The following is a 9,737-nucleotide window of genomic DNA, read 5'->3' on the forward strand; positions in this document are numbered from 1 at the left end:
GCAGCACTGTCTCCCGTCTGGAAGTCATCACTCAACACTGCCTCGCAGGCTGGTGGCCCCCAACCAGCCCCGGGGTTGGCACCAGAACCACCTCATTCCTCGGGGAGAAGCTTCCCCTCTGCCCCCCACCCCGTTCCTTTCCTCGATCCCTCACCCTGGCCCTGCAGGGAGGGTCTGGAGGTGGAGGGTCTGCTGTATAGGGGAAGAGGCTGCCGTGGGGCTGGGCCCTGCTGGCGGCTTACTTGCTTATCCTTCTTGATGCAAATAAATAAATAAATAAACCCAGAAGTAATGTGACGGGTTTCCTCTGGGCCCTGCCAGCCCTTTCATTTCCTGTGCGAGAGGCCTGCTGGGGAGAGGTGGGTGGGCAGGAAAGGGCAAGGGGGGCAGCCTTGTCACGTGGGGGAAAGCTTTCCCTTCCCCCACAGCCTCTGTTCACACCCCTTCATATGTGCTCACGTGTGCACAGACACACACGTGCTCACACACAGACACACTTATGCCAGGTACAACACGCAAACAGGGACACCCGTCCAGTGACAGGCACAGATAGAGACAAACAGACAAAGGCACACACATGCACACACATGCACACACACATGCACACACACATGTGCACATGCATGCAGCCCCACAGACCAACCAGGCAAGGCCTCCTGACACCCACTGTAGCTACATGGGGTTACTGTCCAGGCTGGGGGTGAGGGGCCGGGTTCCAGTGGGCTGTGCCAGGGGCGGCCGACTGGACTGGAGTGTCCTGGGGGCCACCTTGCCGCAGGGGTCAGGCTGCTGCAGCTGCCCAGCTGTGGGACACCCCCACGCCATTCTTACAGCCCCTGAGTTGGGCGCCCTGGGCCTCCACCCACAGAACAGGTGCAGACTGGGTGCTGGGGTCGAGGGGGCTCAGAGACTCTGGTGACTGGTCTGAGGAGATGAGGCGCTGGGGAGACAGGGCCTGCAATCTGCAAACAGGGGCCCTTGCTCTTAGACGCCATGTTCCCACCACTTGTGCTCGGGGCGCCCCCTGGTGGCCAGACATTGTGGCTGTGCAGGCCGCCGCAGCAGATCTGGCTGGCCGGGCCTGCCCACTGCCTTCCGCTCACCCAGGCCCCTCCCCGTGTCTTCCCTTCCTCTGCCAGTTTGGGCCCAGGGTCCTCTGCAGGCCCTGTGGCCTTCCTTCCCTGCCTCACCCACTCGTCAGCGCTGTGGGTTCGTACCCATGATCACCAGCACTGCCCCTGCCCACACTCACGTGTCTCCCAGAAGGGGAAGCTGGCGAGGGTTGGCACTGCCACGCTCTGCTTTGCTCCCCCGGGGCCTGCCTGGCTGGCTGGCACAGGGGGCAGGTTCAGGCGAGGACCAAGTCCCTGTCCCTCAGAAGATGTACAACCCCCCAGCACAGCCCCCAAGGGTCTGTGGCCCCTAGAATCACTCCTGGGATGGGGGAGGGGTGCACAGGGTGCGCCGAGTGGGGGTCTGCAGGGGGAAGGGGATAAGCGAGGAGGCTGTAGGACGTGCAGTGACACCAGGAGGCTATGCTTGACCCTGAGCAGAGGGGGCCCGACCGAGAAAGCCTCAGGGCAGCTTCCTGGGGGGGGCCGAGGCCTTGGTTCTCAGGGAAAGGCAGGGCTTGAGCTGAGCAGGGCCAGGCCGACTGACAGACAGACAGGCCTTGGCAGGACTGGCAGGAGTCTGGGATGACCTTCGGGTCTGGCTGGGTGGGCATGGGGTGGGGAGCTGTTTTCTAAGATGGGGACCCATGTGGAGGAGCAAGTTTTAGGGGACCCAGGGGAACCCCAGCTGTAGGGTTGTAGGGTTGAGGAGCCTGTGGGACATGGGGGCCCCTCCAACAGCTGAGAAGGAAGGTGGGGGGTTCAGGTGAGCTGGGCAAGGCCACTCTGAGCCGTAAGAGTGACCTAGGTGAGCTGGGGGCTGTCCCTGCTGTCAGCGGGAAGTGACCGCATCAGAGCGTCACACCCAGAGCCACCTGTGTAACAGGGACGGGAGCCAGGCCCTCCCAGGGCCACCAGCAGCTGCTCTTGGGCCGGGTGGGCCCACTCTGTCCTCTGTGGGCACTGTGGCATGATGGGGAGGTGGCACCTGGTGAAGAGGGCTCCGTTTCCCTCTGGACACAGGGGACAGGTTCCCTGGGCTCACAGCCTTCCTAGTGCCAGGGGCCCCAGGGTGTCTGGGGAGCACGGGGTCACTTACCCCTGCCATCAGGCCCACGGCTTCCCTCACGGTGGCTGCAACGCAGAGTATGGCCCCCAGGGTCAAGAGCCCCGCCAGGCTGACTCCTACAGAGAAGGCTGCAGAAGAGAGAAGGCTCAGGGCACAGCCAGGTGGGCGCGTGAATGCTTGGAGCCTGGGTCCAGTGTTGGACCCGGGGCCGCAGGGCTGTCCCAGAGTTCTGGGGAGGCTCTGAGTGGGCTGTGGCTGGCCGCCAGACGGGATGTGGCTCCCAGCCCATGGTCTGTCTTCTGAATGCTAAGAGACCTGGGGGAAGGCAGAGGAAGGGCAAGTCCTCGCCAGCCTGGGAGGCCCCTGCTGCACCCTCTGCCTCCTGCCTCCCAGACCGCTATCTCTGAAACCACACTTCCACTCCTCCACGATCTAGTTCAGGGGCCCATGCAGGGGTTATAATCTCTCCAGTCCCAGGGCTTCCTACTTTAGGGAGGCTGATGACCCCTGGGATTGAGGAAGGAAGTAGGGCCCCACGGGGCAGGAGGCCTAAGGCCCCAACCCCATGGGCCTCAGTGCCCCAGGTGCTGGTCTCTGCACCAACGGTTAGGGAGCTCACTGTGCCCTGCCCATCTGTGTCCCCACTTCTCCACCCCGGCTGTACATTAGAATCACCCAGAAACTTGAGGGACGGCTTCTACTGTGCGGCTCCACACAGCAGCTAGAGGGGTCCCCCAAGAGGCAGGCTGTGCCCCAAGCTCTGCTCAGAATCCTGCCCGGCCCTGACTTTGGCCACCTCTCTCTCCTCGGTGCTGTCTCCCTGGATCCCTTAACTCCAGAAACCATGGTCTCAGCCAGGGGACTTGCAGGGTTGCTCCCTGTGTCTGGAACATTCCTTTTCATGACCTGCTCCTTCCCTGGAACCCACAGGTCCCACTCCAACATGCCCTTATGAGGGAGCCCTTCTTAGGCATAGTCTCTGTAAGCGAGCGACCCCTCCAGCAGGCGGGGTTTTCCTCCTCCTCTGCGCCCCGATACATCGCATACACCTGGTGTACGGTGTACAACTGATATGGTGTATTATCTGATACACTGTGTACGCCTGACACACTGTATCTGTTCCTCGTGGAAGTGCTCACACAGTTCTGTGGAGTGTGTGACAGCAGTGACACTCTGAGCCCATTCCACAGGTCTGCGTGAATGTTTGGCAGTGTAGGGGTCCCTCCTCAAGGGAACGGGGTCCCCCTCGTTCCAGGGGCTGGGGGTCTGCAAACTGGCTCAAGTTTGGGAGTTGGCTGAGGGCTGTGACTCTCTGGTGGCTCAGGTCCAGCATCGGGTTTGACCTGGAACTCCCCGCTTACATGCGTCAGGCAAGAAGCTCCAGACCTCCCGTATGTTCCACCCCGCAGGACACTTGGATACTCCAGCCAATGCCTTCGGTCTCTGCAAGTCACTGTCCTGGCGCCTGCTTCCAGGTGGCCCGGCCCTGCCTGAGGGTGAGGCTGGCCATCCCCAGCCCTGCAGCTGGGACCCCAGAAGGGCCCTGCACCCCTGACGCCCTCTCTGCTGCCTGCCCAGGAGCGTGGCTGTCTAGGGTGACGGAGTTAGCAGCGACACGACTCTCCAGCCGGGCCTCCCCCCAGGTTAGAGCGAGGGGCTGGCAGAGGTGGGTCGGCTTGTGCGGGTGCACTGTTGGGGGGGAGGGGTTCCCCTGTCAGAAGCCCGCTGGGGGCTGGGCAGCCAGGACCAGCCAGGGGCCTCATGAAGACTCCCACTCTGTTAGCTGTCCTCCCGACCCTCCCACTGCCAGCCCCCAGCCCCAGGACCTTGCTTACCCCAGCGGTGCACAGGCTCGTAGGGGTTCCTCTCCAAGGACACATGGCTAATGACAGTAAAGGGGGCCCCGAAGCGGGTGATAACAGCCATGGTGGCCACAGACAGGCCCAGCAGCTAGGGGCAAGGAGGCAGACTCAGAGGGGACAGGCAGACAGACGCAGCCTCTGGACAAACGGGAAGGTTGAGGCCCCAGCAGGCAGGCTCCCTCCAGCTGCCCGCTCTCCCAAGACAGGCTCAACTGAGGGGTCGCAAGTTTCCTGCAGGGTGGTCCACAGAGGGACATGTCCGTGGGTGTGCTGCCATACACTCCTACACCCACGGACACACCAACACAATACACACACAGACACAGAGACACCATACACTCACACACTCACAGATACACTCACAGACACACCAACATAACACACACACAGACACACAGAGACACCACACAGACACACAATACACTCATACACTCACAGACACACCAACATAACACACAGGCACCAACACACTCAGACATCACTCACTCACACACTCACAGACACACTGACACAACACACAGACACAGACACACATACACTCACACAGAGACACCACACTTTTATATACTCACAGACATACTGACCCAACACACACACACACACACAGACAGCAACACACACAAACACCACACACTCATACACTCACAGACACACCAACATAATGTATACACAGACATACCCACACACTCATACACTCACAGACACACCAACATAATGTACACACAGACACACCCACACACTCACATACTGACCCAACACACACACACACACAGGCATCAACACACAGACACCAACACACACAGACACCACACACTCATACACTCACAGACACACCAACATAATGTACACACAGACACACCCACACACTCACAGACATACTGACCCAACACACACACACACACACACAGCAACACACAGACACCAACACACACAGACACCACACACTCACACACTCACAGACACACTGACAAAACACACACACACACAGACACACATACAGACACCACACAGAGACACAGAGAACCACACACTCATATACTCAGACACACTGACACAACACACACACAGACAGCAACACACACAGACACCACACAGTCACAGACACAGTAACACAACACACACACAGACACTTAGGTACCACATACACACCACATACACACATACACCACACACTCATACACTCACAGACACATCAACACATCACACACACACAGACATTCACATACAGACACCACAAACTCATACACTCATAGACACACTGACACAACACATGCAAACACACAGACACTGATACATTCACACACTCACAGACACCACACACACACACACACTGACATTCACACACTGACACACAGACACCACACGTTCACTCACAGACACAATGACACAACACATGCAAACACAGACACCACACACACACAAACACCCCCCCCACAATATACCCTCCTACACACAAGCTCCACACACAAACACACACACAGACAGAAACACCACATATGCCCCCACATGGACTCCACACAGTCACACACACACACAGACACCACACACTTGCACACACAGGCATCACACGCACACTCACTGTGAGCACCCAGTCTGTAGAGTGGGAAGTCGGCCCCACGCAGCCCCTGCCACCTGCCCCGTTCCTGGCCCCCTTCCCGTCTCTGTGAGCACACTCCAGGGCAGAAGGGGCAGCCAGTCGGTGCCAGGAAGCCCACAGCCCCCACCAGGGCACATAGACACGTCCACAGGGGCTGCATGTGTTCAATAGGGCTGCGGTGTGTGAGTGTATATGAATTACGTGTGTTTAAGTGTATGTGTGTGTGTGAGTATATATGTGGGTGTGTATTATTGTGTGTGTATGGCTGTGTAAGCGTGTGAGCATATATGTATGAGTGTGTGTGTGTGTTGTGTGTACATATGAGCATGTGTATGTGAGTGTTGAGGGTGTATGGGTGTGCATGAGTGTACATGTGAATGTGGATGACCATGTGTGTGTGTGTGTCTGTGTGGGTGAGTGTACATGTGAGTGTGGATGACTGTGTATGTGTGTGAGTGTCTGTGTGGGTGAGTCTATGTGCGTGTGTGTGTGAGTGTCCGTGTGGGTGAGTGTACATGTGAGTGTCCGTGTGTGTGTGAGTGTCCGTGGGGGTGAGTACGGACACAAAGCTGAAGCCCTGCCAACGTGGGCCTGCCCTCCCCTCCAGCCACAGCCTGTCCTGGTGCCGTCAGCCTCCCGCCCGACCCCTGTTACCAAGACAAAGAGCCCGGTGACCAGCATCTGGCATTTGGCGACCTTGACTCGGCTCCGAGGCCCCATGCCGCTGTCCTCCCTCCCCTCTGCTCCCTCTCCTCCTCTCCCCTCCCTTCCTCTCCACCCTGCGGTTTCCAGCTGGGTGGGGCCTTAGGCCACAGCAGCCCAAAGGCTGCTCCTGCACCTGCCTATCTGTCTGTCTGTCAACCCCGAGGATGGAGCCATAGGCTGCCCCCAGGCCTGGCTCAGGACACCAGGCACTGCTGATATGAGAGGTCTTTCCCGGGGAGGGCTGGGCCTTGGCCTTGGGGTGGCCATAGAGGACAGCATGTGGCGGGGGTGGATAGGAGCGGAGCCTGGGGAGGGGTGAGCTCCCCGTCATGGTAGTGTGCAAGTCCAGACTGTGGTCCTTGGAGGATTTGGGGAGGCAGCGTCTAATCAGGCTGCATGGCTGAAGCAGCATCCACCAGGCACCATCTGAAATTCGGTGATGGCCCCGTTTGTAGGACATTGGCCCTATTTCCAACCTCGTAGCCTCCGATGGGTGGGCAAAGGGGACAGTGCTGGCTGAGGTCCCGGGAAGCTGGCCTCACCCTCACCAGGCCTCCAGGGAGGTTTGCTAGAAGGATCTGTAATTAAATGAGTCAAACCCTGGGGGGAAAGGGCAGGGTCTGTGGTCTCAGGCTCTGGGCGGGGGGCCTGTGTGGGACATGTCTGGCTGGGGTCCCACCTCGCTCATGGTCCCTGAGGTGGCAGGTGGGTCAGGGGAGGGTGGGTGTCTGTTCAGGGCCCCTGGGCACTCCATCCCTCCCCCTCCATGTCTCTTTATGGGGGTGCTCCTGGACAGTGGGGAGGAGGCCCCAGATGCCGTGGGGTGTGGTAACCCCCTGTCTTCTAGAAGCAGGCAGAAACAGCCTGTGGCCACCAGTGATGTTGGGAAGGCGGCTGGTGACAGGTGGTTGGAGGAGTTTCCTCCAGCTGTTTGAGTGGGGACTGCTGGCGACATCTTGTCCGGCCCCACTCCCACTCCCTCTGCCCCAGTGGCCTGCCACCTCGCTCGATCCCGGTTGTGGGGAGCCCTGCTTGGTTCTGCAGGGGCCCTGAGGTAGCGCGGGGTGTAGTGGGCAGCTGGATCTGTGCTGCTTAGCTTGTCTCCTCCTGAGAGCAGTGTGGGTCATGGTCACCTGGAGTCACCCTTCCGTGACAGGAGGGAGGAAAACCTCACCATTTCTGCAACGCACACTCTACAGGGCTGGGGGGCATGGGTGCTGCTGCCCTCCCAGCTCCCTGGGTGCCTCAGGCCAGGTGTGGTGACCCTCCTGTGGCTTCAGAGTGGGCCAGGTTTGAGGTTTACCTGCCCGGCCGAGCACTGCTGTGCGCCAGGCCAGCTGTACTGACAGCCACATCTTCACAGTATCACTAAAAGACCGGCCAGAACCATTCACAGGTGGGGACGGAGGGCCCCAGGTCCAGCCATGCAGACTGACCGGGGTGGTCCCTCCAGGACCAGGCCTCTGATCGTGCCGCTCTGTCCCCCAGCCACAGCAGGGGCCCTGGCTGGCGTGTGCTGGGTGCTGCCCTCATTTGCCCAGGTGACCACGCCTCCCCTACTCCTCTTCACTGAGCCCCAGTTTCCGGCTTTGCAAGAGGAAGTGGATCTTGGGGCCCAGGTGCTGCCCGGACCCAGCCTGGGGTGCCTGTCCATACTCTCTGGGGGGCAGCGCTGGCTGAAGAGCAAGGAGGGGCCCTAAGGGAGCACCCCCATCCCGTCCTGCACCAAGGGGCTGGGCCAGGCTGACCCCTCACACATACAGACTCTGTCCTGGGAGTTAGGGCCCCTCCAGCTGGCCTTGGCTGCCGGGAAGTTTAATGTTATGTGTTCGCTTGGCCGAGCAGCAGTGCCTGACAGTTTGATAAAATGCTGGTCTCAGTGTTGCTGGGAAGGTGCGTACATGGATGAGCATTCGCAAGCATTGGGCCTTACGTAAAGGAGGCACCTGCCGTGATGAGCGTGGGCCTTGTGCAGTCAGTTGAAGGCTTTGTGCAGTCAGTTGAAGAGCAAACACAAGAGAGATTTCCAAGGAGAAGGATTCTGCCCCCAGACTTTAGGACAGACATCTGCTGAAATTCCCAGCCATCCTCCAGGCCTATGGTGCTGCCTTGCTGGTCCCCAGGATCCCATGAGCCAATCCTTAAAATAATCTCTCTCCCCTGTGTGTGTGTGTGTGTGTGTGTGAGATACTAAAAGCCCAAACCACACCCACTGCTGTGGAGTCCATTCTGACCCACAGCGCCCATAGAGGACAGAGTGGAACTGCACCACAGGGTCTCCAAGGCTGTCAGTCTTTGTAGAAGCCAACTGCCTCGTCTTTCTCCCACTGCGTGGCTGGCTGATGGGTTCCAACAGCTGTCCTTTCAGTTAGCAGCCTACCACTTCTAACCACTGCACCACCAAGGGCTCCTTGTAGCACATATGTACCCCTGGTAACACGGTGGTTAAGGGCTCAGCTGCTAACCAGGTTAGTGCTTGGCACCACCAGCCACTCTGCAGGAGAAAGATGTGGCAGTCTGCTTCCACAAAGATTTCAGTCTCAGAAACCCTTTAGCGCAGTTTACTTTGTCCTATGGAGTCACACAGGAGCTCTGGTAGTGCAGCACCTAAGGCATTTGACAGCCAACCAGAAGGCTGGCAGTTCAAACCCACCCATCACTCCACAGAAGGAAGACTGGACAATCTACTTCAGTAAAGATTTACCACCTTAGAAACCCAATGGTGGTTGCTATGAGTTGGCATTAACTCGATGGCAGTGGGTTTTTATTTATTTATTTATTTTTAATAGTGTCACTAAAGGAGCTCTGGAGGTACAGTGCCTAAGGCATTTGACTGCTAACCAGAAGGTCAGCGGTTCAAATCCAGCAGCTGCTCCATGGAAGGAAGATGGGGCAATCTACTTCCATAAAGATTTACAGCCTCAGAAACCCAATGGGGGTCTCTATGAGTCAACCCAACAGCAGTGAGTTTGGTTTTTGGATTTTATAGGGTCATTAAAGGGGTGTTGGTGGTATGATGGGTAAGATATTTGACTGCTAACCACCTAACAACACCCTAACAACCAGAAGTTCAGTGGTTCAAACCCACCAGCTTCTCTGTGGGAGGAAGATGAGGCAATCTACTTCCGGAAAAATTTATAACCTTGGAAACCCAATGGGGTTACTCTGAGTTAGAATCGACTGGACAGCCCTAGGTTTATATATATAATTGGATTTCACTATGAAGTCTAAGGTGCGCCTGACACACGCCATGGCCATGGTATTTTCAATTGCCTCATATGCATGTGAGAGCTGGACAATGAATAAGGAGGATTGAAGAAGAGTTGATGTTTTTGAACTGTGCTGCAGGTGAAGAATGCTGAAAGTCCCATGGACCGCTAGAACTAACAGAT

The 9,737-nt window shown here is 57.8% G+C and overlaps 1 protein-coding gene across 1 annotated transcript in view; it reads right to left on the reverse strand.

Annotated features, from left to right (window-relative positions):
• The window catches only part of TSPAN32 (tetraspanin 32), a 15,408-nt gene extending 9,048 nt beyond the window's left edge, over positions 1-6,360 (reverse strand). Inside the window, exons 1-3 of the mRNA XM_007949335.1 lie at positions 6,295-6,360; positions 4,017-4,131; positions 2,212-2,309 (exon numbers count right to left, since the gene is read on the reverse strand). Coding sequence (XP_007947526.1) covers positions 2,212-2,309; positions 4,017-4,131; positions 6,295-6,360 — 279 coding nt within the window. The remainder of the gene's footprint in view (positions 1-2,211; positions 2,310-4,016; positions 4,132-6,294) is intronic.
• Between the last annotated feature and the right edge of the window lie 3,377 nt (positions 6,361-9,737).

This window comes from Orycteropus afer, unplaced genomic scaffold (genome assembly GCF_000298275.1).
Source record: "Orycteropus afer afer isolate SDZICR_OR568_19922 unplaced genomic scaffold, OryAfe1.0 scaffold00244, whole genome shotgun sequence".
In the NCBI taxonomy this organism is placed as follows: domain Eukaryota; kingdom Metazoa; phylum Chordata; class Mammalia; order Tubulidentata; family Orycteropodidae; genus Orycteropus; species Orycteropus afer.